At 29.3% G+C, this 17,487-nt stretch overlaps 1 protein-coding gene across 1 annotated transcript in view; it reads right to left on the bottom strand.

The window, feature by feature from the left end:
* Nucleotides 1-17,487, bottom strand: part of LOC123290952 (cadherin-87A-like) — a 261,023-nt gene that overhangs the window by 145,672 nt on the left and 97,864 nt on the right. The window contains exon 2 of the mRNA XM_044871340.1: nucleotides 10,017-10,463. Coding sequence (XP_044727275.1) covers nucleotides 10,017-10,269 — 253 coding nt within the window. The 5' untranslated portion in view covers nucleotides 10,270-10,463. The remainder of the gene's footprint in view (nucleotides 1-10,016; nucleotides 10,464-17,487) is intronic.

Below are 17,487 nucleotides of genomic sequence, written 5' to 3'. Positions count from 1 at the left end.
GCCAGAGGCGTTAGACATGATTTTATTTATAGTAAGAGATATCTACATATTAAGAAAAATATGCGTAAAATTTCTTTCACCAACTATGGGTGCATTTTTATATTCCATGCAAGGTTTTTTTTAATTGAAAATGTAAATAAATTTAAATAATTTATATAAGTCTGTCTTTCTGCTTAGGTATGTAAAATCTCAAAAATCAAGTAAGAATAATGCAAAAAGTTTAGCGGTAAAAATAAAATTTTGTGTTATTTGAAAAATAAAAAAATTACAAAATTGTTGTTATAAATTCACAAAAAAAGAAAAATAGTTTTGCTAAACTCCATCCCGCTTTCCTCTTTATCGGGTCTACAACGGAATTTGTAAATATGCTACGAAAAAAAACTAAAACTAAATTTTTATGAATCAAAAAGTATAAATTAAATTTTATTTTCTAGTTTGGTCATAAAAGATCCTCGAATATATAATCTTTCTTCCAAATATTTGCATACAAAAATTATGTATAAAAAAAGAATAAATAATACTTCTCAGTTTTTTATTACTGCTTAATATTATCGACTAATTAGCCAATTATGATAATAAATACATCGTAGATTGTAATTCATGAACGCAATGAATACCACATCCATTAAGCTTTTTTGTTTCTGTTAAACTCAACAACAATTAATTATCGATTAAATACTAATTACATGCATACACAATATGTCTAAAAAAAGATTTCCACCAATTAGAATCATTTTTGGTTTTAAGGTTTTTTTTTCTTCATGTTAAGAAGTGTCTTGTTAAATGTCAATGATTAAATCAAACTACTCAACCAACCTCTTTTTTCAGTCAAAAACTTACATATGTTTTTCTTTGTTTAAGAAAAATCGCAAGAAAATGAATTATAAACAGCATGCAAGAAAAAAAAAAAAAACAAGTCGTTATTATGAATATATGGCTTAAAATTTTTAACTCTCGTTATAAAATAAAAAAAAAGGCAATTTTAAAAGAACTTTTCAAAAAAGAAACAAAACCGCCCGACAAAAAAATGTTCGTTAAAGATCGTGTGACGTCATAATGTTAATTCATAATTGTATATAGTGTATACTATTCAGTTAACACTATAACGCCACAACGATGATTTACGAACATTTTTTTTTGTCAAGCGTATTCGTTTCTCTTTTGAAAAGTTCTTTTAAAACTGTCTGTAACTTTAAAATTATCATTAAAAGTGTTTTAAAGATTTATAATTTTTTATTATTGAGGTTAAAATTTACATATATTGGGTTCAGCTATGTTTTTCGTTTTTTTGCGCTATCTTTGTCCATGGACAGAATCTTGGTATTAAAACTATATAATATTCTTGAATATATTTCGTAACCTTATCTAGGATATAATAAATCATATTTCATTATTAATGTATGCATAAATTTAGTATAGTATTTAACTATAAAGGTATATAATTTAGTATTCAATCACGCTTTTGTAAGTGCAATTAACTTTAACTTGAATTTAATAACATATGTACAATACTAAAGGTTCTTTAAAAGTTTAGAGCCAGGCGTAGTATTTGACATAATCATTTTCAGAAAGGTGAGAAATCTTCGTCATATAAAATTTAAAGTATCGGAAAACAAACCCATCTTTTTTTTTGAGTGTCGAATAAAATATGTTATTTGATTCAAGTGGTATTTATAGAGCTCACAAAAAGTGTTTACTTTTATCTATTTTATGAAGCTTTTACTCGATTATGGTAGTATAAAAGCTTCAGCCCACAATCTAAGTAGATATCAATAATTATGATCACTTATTTGTATAGCTTCGTTTTAAGGTATGTATTAAATAAATATTGCCTTCAATGAAATATATTTTAGAAGATAAAATTGTTACAAAAGCTTCTCGAATTTCCAAAAATGAAATGACTGCCAAATGCTACGTCTGACACTTGACCTAATATATGTATGTCAAAATTGGTATATGAATTTAATTAACTCCAAGTACTTCAAAATCAAAATTCAATACAACTATAATGGTGGTATGTAGACACTATAAATCAAGTTTAATTGTATTGGTAATATTAATAGTGTTTTTGGAGTTTGGGTTTTAAATACGTTAGTTACCACAATTTTCCACTTGTTGACATTACAGAGTGGAACTTAATATTCTTATATTTGTTTTAATCGAAGTAAATTGATTTCGTTACACCAAAAATATACATCCATTTGGATTTCTAAGAAGACGTAAGGTACTTACGGCATTTAAGGCTCACCTTAATTAACAATCCTATAAAAAGCATAACCCAGTCATCTTAGTAAAAAAAAGGATCAAACCTCGAAACCAAACGGAATAAGCCACAAAAGTGAAAACTTTTAGAAATATTTTAGAAAATCGTTAACTTTCAATCAGAATTTAATTGAAAGAAAATACGCTAGCTTTAGAAAAATTTTTTTGACAAAAGTTATACAGTAACAAGTGAAAACAAACAATTGACTGAGTTAATTGTTGAAATACCATGTATAGGCAGTGTTGATAACTCTGTCACATTTCACATACATACATATCTGACATATTTAACTGATATTCTCATATAATGTGCAAGTGTTGATGCGCAATCGTTTGTTTTTTTTGACGTCATGTAAATAACAAAAGATATTCACTTTGATATTCCTATATTAATACATACTATAAAATTTGTACCTAATTAACGTCCTCGTGGGTAAACAGTGATGTTTACAAAAAAATGTTTCAAACAAAAGTTGTTTATTTTTTTGTAAGAAACATTTTTTACATTTAAACTTTTATTCTATCTCTAACGGTTTACAAGATGGGTACTACGGACCCATGACCCAATTGACCCATGTTGCTCATTTACGAACTTGACCTCACCTTTTACGTCCTAAGCACGCTGTAAAAATTTCAGCTTGATATCTCTTTTTGTTTTTGAGTAATCGTGACCACAGACGGACGGACGGACGGACGGACAACCGGAAATGGATTAATTAGGTGATTTTATGAACACCTATACCAATTTTTTTTTGTAGCATCAATATTTTTAGGCGTTACAAACTTGGGACTAAACTTATAATACTATGTATATTTCATATATACATGGTATAAAAGTCATTTGTCTGTGTTAATAACTGTTAAACCCAATTAAATTTTCAAAACCATTTGAAGTTCTTGGTCAAATGACCTTGAAACTAGAATTTCAGGTTTAATTTATGGACATATAGGCGAATGTTTTCTACTATTTTCGATAGCTACTGCGATTTCGTTCGATTAAATCCATTGCTTTGTACACGCTATATTATGAGAAAACAAAACGTGTAAATGCTACGATATTGGTCCGATGTCGCTCACGCTGCCATCATGTATGCTATGAACGAGGCTTTATTGAAGCAATAGGTATAGGTTTTACTGCATAGTTTTATAATTTCTCGTCCTAAAAAGTTTTGTTTTATTCGTATAGTTACGTGGAACGTATGACAAGATGACAGCATGAGCGACTGTGGGTCAATACCATTGCATTTTCACCGACCAGGCACATATGTGTGTAAAGAGTGAAGCGGGAGGATATTATGTTACTGCGAAATTCTAGGTGTAGGCCTTATTTTCCCCAAGTTCGATACTCAATGGCGAATTTTTTATAAAAAACAACTTTTTTAGGACATTCATGTTTTAACAGCTGCAAAATCAAGTTAATTTTTGTTTAGATCTCTTGGATGTGCACAGTATGAACGCTTGATACTTTCGTACTCCCAGTGCAGAACATCTATTCTACGACCTCATTTTTGGCCGTACAAACTACGAAGATTACTTTATTTTCCAAATGTTTTATTTTAAATCGTTATTTATTTATAAATAAAAGTATGCCATAATGAATTAAAAACTAATTATAATTAAGTGAAGAAAATGCATTATCCATTTATATTTTTAACACTTTAACAGAACAGAAATGAGTTTATTTTTCAGTTGACGTAGTTTGATATTTTAATATGAAAATTATGAAAAAAAAAATGTTTAAAATATTAATGAAAAATGGTGGCAAAAAAACAACTCCTTGAAATGTAAATTGTCTACGTAATATAAATTCATACATGCTGTATTACTTCAAACACCCAACAAACATCACTCGAGAATATTTTAGATTATAAAATAAAATGAAAATAAAATGTTTAAAATTATTACATGCATAGAAGGTTTTGTAGCAAGTGTAATAAAACTCGAATTGTCCTTCGTAATATGTCAAGAAGAATTTTGTAATTTAGAATTTAGAGTAATGCTTCATATAGTTTTGTTAATTATTTTTATGGTTATTATTTTGTTTTATGCGATAAAGCATTGCAGCTGTTTTTACAACCTTTGTCAGCTTTATTTCCCTTGTTATATTTCGTGTTCACTAACGTAGATTAAAAGTTGATTGTCAATTTTACTTGTCCACTCTTTTCTGTGTTCAAACTTTGCTGCCAATTTAATGAAATTTTCAAGATTTTATGTTTTTACGGTTAGAAAATTCAGATCTTCAAGCCCAGCCAACCGGCTATATAATAGTTTTGGAAAAGGTACCGACGTCCATATCGAAAAGAAATCAGTATCGAGAGAACGCCAATGGAACCTGATGTGGATCTCTATTAAGGAGTTTTCGACACCCAAAAGCCGTTTAGACTGAAGAGTAGTTCCTGTATACCACATGTGACAAAGGCAGTAGTGATAGACCACTGATGTTTATTATAAACTAGTTAGCTAGCCAGGCTGAAATAAAATGCATACCATCAAAGGTGAGAAGGCCAATAAGCTTTCGAGAAAAAGTTTTTCGACCCCAAAGATTTGAAGGGAAACTTGGAGACCGCAGACTGATAAAGCCTACAGCTGGAAAGTCTTGCTTGGATATTTTGCCTCACCAAATATGGTCAAAAGAAACTAAAAGAAACTATCGAGGAAAGTACAAATAAAAGGGCGAGGCAAGGCGGAATTGAGATGGTTTTATCACAGCTCGAATTTGTGGACGAAGAATAATACCAGTGGGGTAAAAAGACTCCGGAATCAGAAAAAGAACCTAATATATATAGCGACTAGTTACAACCAGTGTTTTCTACTATGCTTTCAGGATTAACTTGAAAAACTAAAAGAAAAATAAGAATAAGAAATGACAACTGCTATGGAGAAGGCAATGTAGAACATGAAATGATAGAATACCTGGAATACCTGGAAAATCCAGCTTTGAAATTTTATACTAATCAATTCCACTGGTCAAAAGAAACTAGTGGAAATTATCGAGAGTACAAATAAAAAGCAAAGCGTAGCAAGACAGAAATGAGATGGTTTTATCATTGCTGAAACTTATGGAAAAAGATTGATATCAGTGAGGCAAAAAGACTCCGGAATCAAAAAAAAGAACTTCTACGTCTACATAACGACTTGTTACAACAAATGTCTCAACTTTGCTTTTGAAAAAAGAAGAATAAAAAATGACAACTACTGTGAAGAAGGCAATGGAGAACATGAAATGACAGATTACCTATTTTTGTGAATGTTTAACACTTGAAAACCGATGTTCAAAAACTTAGGGATAAGGTTTGCCAAACAGTCTGGAACAAGCGGTAGAGATCAACATCAATAAATGATGCTTCTACTACCGGACAAAACACTTTCGTGTGAGTGTCAGCACTTTCGAACGAGTTCCTTAACATAACCTAACTTCGTTCATCTTAAATGAGTATTAGTGGAGAACCCTTGATGTTCCATCATCCATTCCTACTTAACCGAATTTTTTATACTGTAGGAAGAAGAAGTTATTACCCTGTTATTAGTGAATAAATAATATATAAAGCAAATGTTAAAGTAAGACGTAATGAGTTGTTCATGACAGTCGTCGTAATTAAGAAATAACGAAACAATTTTCTTGCTATTACAAATGAAGTGAGATAGATATACAGCTAACATAAGTATGCTATTTATATACATCAAATTTATATTTAAATAAATTTTACATCATCCACAAGGTGTACCTATATTCATTACTTTTTTTTATTTTTATAACCAACTGCTTCTGTAAATATTATAATATTTTTATAATGTATGAATATGATAAATATATCTGTCAAGTCAAGAAAGTGTTAAAAGCTTTCATAGCTTTTAAAGTAAAGCATTAAAAATGAATTCTTTTGAAAAATGGTCATTCTAAAATCAGAATTTCTTCTTTACTGATGAAACATATACGCTCATAGTGATAGTAGTTTGTGTATTTAGTCAGGAAAGGATATCCATTCCCGGCCGACTATGAAGGCACACATAGAAATCCAGAAATGTGCTTTTCCTAGGGTACCCCTTTTCCTTACAAACAGAGTTTTATCGAAATTGGAGATTAAAAAAATTTCTTGATTTTTTGCAATTTTTTTCCCCTTTGAAAAAATCGAGAAAATCGCAAAAAAATTTTTGTTTTGGAATTTGATGGAACTCGGTGGATGGGGTAATTTTGACTAAAAAACTATGAAAATCCGGTTAATTTAATGGTTGGATGCAGAGTTTCTCAGATATCGTAATATTTGGAACGATTTTGGCCCGTATCTCAAAAACTATTCGACCAGTCATCAAATGCACCCGATTTTTGTACTTTTTGGGCCAAAATTACCTTATATACTCAGTTTTATCGAAATTGGAGATAAACAAAATTTCTCGATTTTTTGCAATTTTTTTAAGGGTAAGGTACCCCTTAGAAAAAATCGAGAAAAACGCAAAAAAATTTTTGTTTTGGAATTTGATGAAACTCGGTGGATGGGGTGATTTTGATCCAAAAAGTTTAAAAATCAGGTAAATTTAATGATTGATGATTTCTTTGTCAAATCGAATTTTTACTGTCAAATAAAAAAGTATGGTACTGCTTGATGGTAAAGAAACTTGGATTATAAGAGAAAAAAAAAAGAACTTTCAGTTTGTTTGTAAATAAAACCACATTATGTAAATTTTTTGTGATAAAACTAAACTTAAAATTTAAATAATTAATTAATTTTCTATAGAGTTAAAATACATCCAATTATTCAGTTGTACACTAGTTTTGGGGTTGGTAAAATACTTTCATGTTCTGTGTGTTTTTTTCTCATGTTGTTTTACTACAATGAATTGCATGTTAGTCGAAAATTTTCGAACAAAAACACATGAAACTATAAATGTATTTTCAATGTGAATAGAAATCATTACCAAAACCCGAATTTACCTTTAATCAAAACTCTAGATTAGTTGTTGTTATAAGAATTTACTTAAAAATATAACGACAATAACAAAAAATAAATTGATTTTTAAATTCTATAGGGTAAGACATAGTATCTAGATTCTAAAACACAATGTACCTTGAATCACTCTATAATTTCTCGACAATAAGAGTATTTTATCAAAATTCAGGAAATTCGAGTAGGCTGAAGAGTGTTTGTCAACATGGTTTTCGAATAAACTAAAAAAAAATTTGTTTGCGAAAAAAGTAAAAATTTTGATTCTTCTTACTAGTGGGTAGAGGAAACAATAAACAACTTCGAAAACGAGGAGCGAGAGTTTAAACGTTTCGCTGGTTTGTATGTATGTATACGTGTAGAAAGGGGCGAATATCCGTGCATTGGATCAAAAAATGGAGGAGGATTTTTTGATGCAAGGACGTCCGCTCCTCCTGAGGCATCCCTATTTTAAAAACTACACCTTCTTATTTATTTTGATGTCATTTCACTTTTAACAAAAATTTTTAAAAAATTAACATATCTACATCAAAAAACGTGCAAGACCGGAGTACTTCGAAATAATTTCGGATTTTGAATATGACAGCATACAGATGTGGTTAAAATATCATATATAATAGATGGATGTTGTTAATTTACATGTTTATTGTTAATTCATCAGAATATCTCTGCTACTCCACCAAAAGTTGAATATATATCGTATACCTATGTATAGGTTGTTGACTGACTTTAACATAAATATATAGGTAAAATGATTTACCACCATGGTTGGTTCTTCTTTAACTTTTGAATTAAACATATTCAAATAATATAATTTTGTTTAAACTATATAACAACTATGTATTTTAAAGGGATCTGGAACAACTGTTAACATGTTAACTTTTACTAGTGGATTCCAGTAAAATACATGAAGGTGAAACATGATGAAAAGTTTAATAATTGATTTAGTTTATTTATTTAAGTTTTATTTGTCTGATGAACGAGCGCCAGCCAGGCCAATTTTGGATAAAAGGTTTAAGTTTTTTTTTAAAATATATAGTTGGACTAAGTTTAAATCAATTCTGAAAATTTTCATGGGGGGGGGCTATCCGTGGTAATAGATATATCTTAACTTAAAACTATTCAAGGCTATGAGAGATGAGAATCCTTATTTGTAATATTTCTACTTTATAAATAATTCAATCAGAAGTAGAATGAAAACAAGTGAAAACAAACAATTGACTGAGTTAATTGTTAAAATATCATGCATAAACGGTGTTGATTACCCTATGAGATTACACATACATAAATGTCACACAAACATAACTAATATAACTGATATTCCCATATAATACATACTATACAATTTACGCCTGATTTACGCCTTCACGAGTAAACAGTAATGTTTACAAAAAGATGTATCAATTAAAGTTGTTTATTTTTTGATAAGGAACATTTTTTACGTTTAAACTTTTGTTCTATCTCTAACGGTTTACAATATGGGTCCTACGGATCCAAGATCCACTTGACCTATGTTGCTCATTTAGGAACTTTTTACGTCGTGAGTACGCTGTACAAATTTCAGCTTGATATCTTTTATCGTTTTTGAGTTATCGTGTTGACAGACTTATTTTATGAACACGTATACCAAAATTTTGTGCGTAGCATCAATATTTATAAGCGTTTCAAACTTGGGACTAAACTTAGTATACCTTGCATATTACATATATGCATGGCATAATAATTCGTAACATTTAAATATAAAAACTTGTTTGATTTCAATACAAATCATTTAAATTATTTGGTGGAAGCGACGATAAACTGTTACTGTATTGTATATAGGATATCGTATACCTAATTCCTTGCACTTCCACCAATAATGAAATAACTTATATAACTTAATAACTTATATAGTGTACACATATCATGTTTATTATGATATACAAAGATTAATAAAATTATTATAAACTAAATCAAAACAAGTGAAAACAAACAATTGACTGAGTTAATTGTTGAAATACCATGTATAGTCAGTGTTGATTTCTTTATCACATTACATATACCAACATGTGACACATACATAACTGATAATCAAGTATAGTACATATTATAAAATTTCCGCCTAATTGGCGCCCTCACGGGTAAACAGTGATGTTTACGAAAAAATGTTTCGAACAAAAGTTGTTTAATTTTTAATAAGGAACATTTTTTACATTTACACTTTTGTTCTATCTCTAACGGTTTACAAGATGGGTCCTACGGACCCAAGACCCAATTGACCTATGCTGCTCATTTACGAACATGACCTCACTTTTTACGTCCTGAATACGCTGTAAAAATTTCAGCTCGATATCTTTTTTCGTTTTTGAGTTATCGTGTCCACAGACGGATGGACGGACGGACAACCGGAAATGGACTTATTAGGTGATTTTATGAACACCTATGACAAATTTTTTTTCCTAGCATCATTATTTTTAAGCGTTACAAACTTGGGACTAAACTTAATATACTATGTATATTTCATATATACATGGTATAAAAGGCGACGTATTGAATTTTTTTAAGAGCAGAAACTAACTCTGGCTTTTTAAGTAAAATGAATTCACGAATTTCGCCAAATAATTTACCTGTTATTCGTAGTGTAAATAATTGGAAAACTTTTTATAGATTTTGGTTTTTACAATCTGTTAAAACTCAAATTTAATTGATCAAATAATAATCTAACTATGATGTATCCTCTTATAACATTTCTAAGAAAATATATACAAAAATTCAAAATTTGAAAAATATTTATACGAATAGAAATTTGATTGCATAATATATTTTTGAACTTACTTTGTGTGTGTAGAACAATAACTATAAGGAACAGCAACGATGTAGAATGTTTAAAATGTTGAAATAACAACCCGAGTAGATTCCCAAATGAATTACTACTACGAGTATTATTATTATGATTATTATGATACATCACAATCCGTCTTCTTCTTCTGTTGTTACTATGTTGTTGTTCTTCTGTTTTATGCCATATATTGTCTTTGGCCACCGACACCGATGGCGTTGTCGTCGTCAACATCGTCATCATCATCATATCCCACCGTACCAACAACAACAATGAACGTAACCAACAAAACTGCCAAGTTTTGTTGGTTGTAAATATTTGTTGTTATATTGCGCTACTATCTTTCAAAAGCTTTACACTGCTGCAGCTTATAGTAGAACGATCTATAACTATTACCAGTTGTTGTTGGCTTACCAGCAGGGATATATGTGAAGGAATTTTATCTGTAAACAAAAGAAATGAAAAGAATTAATATTGAGAGAAAATTGTTTTTAATATGTACACAGACATTTTTAAAAATAAATTTTATTCTAGACGATTACAAGATGCAATATATAAAACGCGAAAAAAACGAGATATATGAGATAGATTAAGGCACAATGCTTCTAAACTTGGACCAAGTAGATAATGGGTTCAAATCTTGGTGACACAAGGCCCTCATTGATAGAGGTTGATGAAAGTTCGTCAAAGGGCATGTAACGGTTTTGAAGAAAAAATATATTTTTGTGAATATTGCCAAAACCTTTGCCTAAAAAAAGTCATAACAAGTGAAAACATACAATTGACTGAGTTAAGTGTTGAAATACCTTATATAGACAATATGGATTACGCAATCGTTTGTTTTTTACGACATGTAAGTAAAGAAAGATAGCCACTTTTACACGCAATGTTATAAGAGAATCTTTTTTCTCACTTCCTCAGTGGAGATAGTAAATGCTATAAACAAACAAACACATACATAATATATCTAACGTATTATAACATATTATATAATGTTTCTAACTGTTTACCTTTATGGGTAAACAGTGATGTTTATGAAAAAATGCTTCTTACAAAAGTTGTTTTTTATTTTATAAGTAACATTTTTTATAATTAAATTTATATTCAATCTCTACCAAGATTGATCCTACGGAGCCAAGACCCAATTGACCTATGTTGCTCCTTTTCGAAGTCCACCTCACTTTTTACGTCCTTACAAAGCTATGAAAATTTCAGCTTGATATATCTTTTCGTTTTTGAGTTATCATGTCGACAGGCAGACAGTCAAACAGACGGACAGATAATCGAAATTGGATTAATAAGGTGATTTTATGAACAAGTAGAGCAAAATTTTGTTCGTAGAATCAATATTTTTAAGCTTTACGAACTTGAGACTTGGTAACTTAGTAAAACTTGATACATTTCATATATACAGGGTATAAAAATACATTTTATATTGAATCAAAAAGCTGCCATTTCATGGAACATGACATAGTAACCTGAGATTTTTGATCGCCGGGAATAGACTTGAAAACACTGACACTCAATTTCGAAACTATCTTTCAATTTTGACGATTCCAAATAGTCACCATATCGGAAAAAGGTACCCTTTTCGGCCGTTTAGAACGGAAAGTTTGAAATGATTAGTTTATTTTCCGTAACTTTATTTTCCATAGACAAAAAATCTATGGAAAATAAAGTTACGCCTCTAACTCACGCTTTCTCTTGTCTGTAATACAAATTTAGAAAAAGATACGAAATAATTCAAAATGACCGGTGAAAGGTTAGACTTGACCATTATCACAATTTTCCACGTTGTCTAAAATTTCGTATGTAATTTTCATTATAACAGAAATTTTATACATTTAAATGTATCATAGACTTACAAAATATACATTAAATACAGTGAAATTTCTCTCAAACCATATTGAATATTATTGAGTGAATTTTCTAGAAGAACCAAAAGAAAATAAATAAAGAATCAACATCAGTTAGATAAAGTTTTATTCACCGAAAAGGTCCAATCAATGAAATATATATTTTGTAAGTCTATAATCATATGAGTACCTATATTTTAATCCTTTTTTTACATTGTCCTTCGTATATCTCGTACGTAATTAAACACAATAAAAAAATATGTTTTCTGATATATAAAAATATTTTTTTTAAACCCAATCTGATTTAAGGATTATAATAATAGTAAAAGGTTTTATAAATATGGCTTTTTGCCCTTTAATCTTTAATTTGTAACATTATATAAAAGGATAATGATTCAGAAAAAAAACTCATCAATTAACCAGATTAAAGAACTTGAATTTTTATTTATATGGGCCCGTTACTGTGTCTCTCTAACTATTCGAATCCATATAACAAACCCTTTATAAAATTTCTATATACATGGATTTTTTTTTCATTTAAAATAAAAACTTAATTAAAAAAATCAACACACCCGACTACTTTAAATAAAAACTGAAAAGAAAAAAGTTCGGCTCAAGTCTTCCCAAAAATGGATCTCTACGGTACTGAACTCGTTATGTAAACTATTAGAATTGTTTTTTTCTTTTCAGTTTCTATTCTACACTTTTTAGTTTTTATTCTACACTTTTTAGTTAAGATTTTCGTCTAGAAGTCGCCATATTGAATTATCATAACTGCCATATCTTTGTGAAACTCACAATATTAAGACAAATTGATTGACGATAGAATAATCAATATCGGGCCAGCTATTTGATCTATAGTGTGCCAGAAAGGAATACACATGCATACAATGCGTCGAATTTAAGATGAAAAAGTCCTCATATTTTCGTTATTTATAGGTATATCGATTTGAAATTTTGCACAGTACTACAGGGTGATGGGACACATTTTTTAAGATACTCAACCGATACCTGGACTTAAACTCAGTCTTCTACAAATTGATATGATATGGTTATTACAAATTGATATGCTACGGTCAGAGATATGGTTATATCGAAAAAAACTATAAGAAAAAGTTCCTTAGAATATTTGTTTATACCTATATACCGAAATTCGCATTTTTAATTTTTTTCATTATTTTGGTCCACACTGATAATATTATTGAAATATTTAAATACATAAAAATTTTTTGAAGATCAAAATTTTTATAACGCGAGTACTTATGGGTTAAGATTATTGTACTAAATCCCGTACAGATTTGTTTGAAATACCCTGTATACATTCACATAATGAATGTTGACTCATAATATGTAATTATATTCTCATGTTTATACATATAGTAATACTGATGATGACTGACTTTCAATTTATACAACCTTCCATGTGTTCATTAACTCAGTAACGTAAAACAGGAGCTTACAAATTTAAGTTAACACAGAAAACTTAACATTAAATTTGAAAGAGAATGCCTGATGTTATAGTTTCACAAACCAATTCAAATATTTTCGTGTTAATGTATAATAATAGAGCCACCAATCTATGTGAGGGATATTTAAACTCTATGCAAGACATGGTGTCCACTTGACATAATTATATCATAATTGTGTTACGTAAATATTTACAGCGTGATTCATCTCTGGATGTACAAACTAATTGAGTAGTTGAACAAAATTTTTTTTGGACTAAACTGGAGAGATCATATTTAAGTTTTATAACAAAACTGTTCTTATTTTTACATAATAATTTTCAAGTTACATACAGTTTTAAAAAACCTTTCAAAAGTGAAACGATAATTATTCAACGAATGGAGTTACAGTAAACCGGTAAATTTACAACCAGAAACATTTTAATTTAAATAAAATTATTGTCAGTTTTCCAAATAAAAAAATAATTGTCAGTTTTTCGAAGGGAAAATCGACGAGAACAAATTAAAATTTATGCATTTAAATCCGCTAAAATAAAATACTAGGAGAAGCAGTATTTTCCAGTAAACGACGATTAAATCTTTAAATTATTTCCTATAGCTCCGATTGACATGACAATTTGACGGTAAGTAAACAAGGCACCAAGAAACCCCAAAAACAAGGTGCCTTGTGTGATGCTTTTGCCTAGGGGGTGGAAAAATATAGGTTGAAAATGACTACAGGAATCGATAGAGTGATGAAATTTAAGCAAAAAATGTCAGCCAAGTATACTTCAAAAAGTCCATACTTTCCGACTTATTTTCGATTGAAATTCAAAGTAATAAACGTCAAAAATAGAACAATTGGATGATTTTGGAAAAAAGTATATCGTACACTTTTTAAAGTACTATAAAAAACCTTAACTCTGATCTGATCAGCGACCCCCAAAACCCTTTTATACGTCATAAAAATTTTGAATTTGCAAAAAATATGAAAGCGGGGGGGGAAGGGGTGGATGTTGTAAAAAGTGCTATATTAATAAAAACATCTAAAATTTTGGGTTACTTTAGCATTTTAAACTATTTTGCCATCTTTTTAAAATCTTTTAAGATACATTTATTTCATACACCCCTTCCCCCTTACAGCGCGGGGGTTAAAACTTAAAAATTTTGCTTTAAACCATATAGACCTCTTTTAAAAATAGTTTTCTCATGCCAAAGCAAAAAACACCCCCCCAAAGCCAGTCCATACACCCCCCAAACAATTATTTCCAGAAAGTGTTAAATTTTCCGTTTTTTGCAAAAATATGGATCAAGGAGTCATTTTGCGGGTAAGCCACTTATTATAAAATCGAAAGATAATAAAAAATGCTACAATTTAAAAAAAAATTTAACCTCGTAGGACAAAATGGCATAAAATGGCAGCCATTTTAAACAATTCCCTAAATTGGAAATTTTGGCCGAACTATTTCGGTATATCGAACGGATTTCGCTAAAATTTTAACCGAAAGTTGTAAGTAATAAAACCTACTATTGATATTAGTTTCATTAAAATCAATCGAATATTTTTCAAGTTATAGTCAAATGAACTGTTTTACCATATGTATGTATACATATATATATAACTGGGAGGGGAAGGGACGAAACCCCACCAAAAAATTATGAGGAGTAGTTCTTAACATGGACTACAAACCTACCAAATTTGGATATGCACCGATGCCTCCTTTTGCGAATATAAAATAAAAATGATAAAATTTCTGAAAAAAATTTCATTTTTAACGCCATTTTGTTTTTTAAACATGTTGCACCACTCCGGGAAAGTAAAAAATTTCAAAAAATACTTATTTTGATGTGAAAAGAAAAACCCCAAAGTTTCGCTGCTCGAACTTTTAATCCATATAACAGCCTTTTTTTGCTTAGATTTACTCCAGTAGTTTTGAATAAATAGTTTTCAAAATATAAGAAAGCTACAACATAAACTGTTTGAAAAATAAAAGTTATATATGTTTTTAATCAAGCGTGAGCAAAATTCTCAAAACGGAATTTCATGTTTTTCGAGATCTCATGTAAAAGGCATACCAATTGTTTTTCGAAATACTTGGTATAGACAACATACATGCAATATTCATATAGTTTACTCAATAATACCACCATACTATACCGTAGCCATGTGGTTGTTGGCTAGTAATTTTAACGTAAAGTTTTCAAAACCAACAAATTACTAGCCACATAGCATCGAATAAAAGCAAATTTTACAATGAGTTTAATAATAATACTATAAACCGAACTGTACAGTAGTGTATGTATACCTACTGATATTCAAACTCAAACCAAACTCTATATAAACTCAACTTTCTATACATATGAGACTATTCAACAACATTTTAATAAAACTTTCACATTTATGTATGTGAAATGTAACATTTTCCCAAAAAACCATATCCAATGTGACCTGACCTATTATTGTTATAAACTAAATAAGGGTCGGATTATATGTGTTTGAGGTTAACTCGAAAATTAATTTAACAAGAAAAATTTTTAAAAAAATTTTAAATAAATTTTGAACAAGCGCGGTTCCGGTAAATATTTTGGAGGAGATAATATAAACATTTCATGGGCAATTCTTGATAAGTTTGCACTAAATCAATTTACTTGACTGTTCATGTTCTTATAACAAGTAAAATTGTCTTGGGTCAATTTTCTCAATACTTTTTTGAAGAAAATAATTATGACTGTATTTTACTGAAACTTTCTTGAATACAGAAATTATGTACCTGCTTTCTTCTAAAGAAAAAATTTACTTGCAAGTAGTGCTATTTTTTTTACAGTATATACTTTTCCTGCTCTTACGTTTTAATCTATTTTATTGCGCATTTTGCGATTAAAGCACAGATTTCTGAAGAGATATGGAATGAATTTGCCCTAAGATTTTGCCGCTTGTATATACGTTTTTAAGCAATATACCAAAAACTGTAAAGCTAACCGTCATATCGACTTCATTTTTTGAACAAGAATTTTTCGAAAATCACGAATCTTTCTTTGTTTTGATATCTTATGGATGTTTTATGTAGAAAGTACAAAAAAGTTTCTGAGATACTTTTAAGACACAATATTCTCCGGGATATCGCTTTGAGTATATACAATTTTAGTTGAAATGTTAAAAACTACAAATTCAATCGATAAATGGCCTCAAATTTAACACTTTTTCATTTGATATATTTGAAAAATTGAGAAAACCTCAAAAAATTGTTTGCTTCTAAATTTTATAAAACAATGGTACCTATATTTTAACCCAAAAAAATACAGAAAACGGGTTCATCTAACCATTGAGTGAGTTTAATATTGATTCGATTCGAATTACTCTAAATAATCTATAGAAAAAGTGTCTGTGTGTAAGAACGCAATTCTAACAAAGGCAGGAAAAAATGCGTATCTTGATATGTGCAAAAATATTTCTAGGATACGCCCATAAACACAATTAACCCATTTTTATGCTTGTGAAGAATCCCAGCTCTAGTTATCGTAAATAAATAAGTTCATTATGGGTACCATTCAACTGCAGAATGGATAATCTGTCCATGTATGTAAATTTTAATTATATAATTTAGTTGCAATGACGCTGGTAACATATTCATATAAAGTAAGGTATAAAATATAATTATTGTTATTATTAGGTATGTGAGAGCAAACTAGGTAGGTATTTTGTATTGAAGAGTGGCAAAACTTGGAAAACTAATTTAAAAAATTTATATTATTTTGATTTCAAAAGTGTTATGAAATCTGCGTCAGCAGTTTATGTTCATATTTACACTTAGGAACAAATAAGACATTTTGCACCTAAATTCTGAAACCAGCAGTTCTTTAACGTAAAGTTATAAGATTTTAATTTATAAAAAAGATTTTACCAAATATTTTTTATTTTGAAAATTGCGCACCTCCCCCTTGTTTATCTGTCGATTTTTCTCATTAACGAACTTGACCTTTCAAATAGAAAAACCATTCTTGATACCAAATTTTACTCAAATCGGACTTAAATTACAACCGCTAGAGAGTTTACAGACAAATAAAGATATGTATGAATAGATACATACATATAAATTTTAACGATGGTCATCTATTAGGTAGGATCGATGAACATTCGAAGAAATTTTTTCGAAATTCCATCATCA

This window comes from Chrysoperla carnea, chromosome 1 (genome assembly GCF_905475395.1).
Source record: "Chrysoperla carnea chromosome 1, inChrCarn1.1, whole genome shotgun sequence".
NCBI classification, from domain to species: domain Eukaryota; kingdom Metazoa; phylum Arthropoda; class Insecta; order Neuroptera; family Chrysopidae; genus Chrysoperla; species Chrysoperla carnea.
The sequence above is the reverse complement of the archived record's forward strand: the minus strand, read 5'-3'. Positions and strand labels throughout refer to the sequence as shown.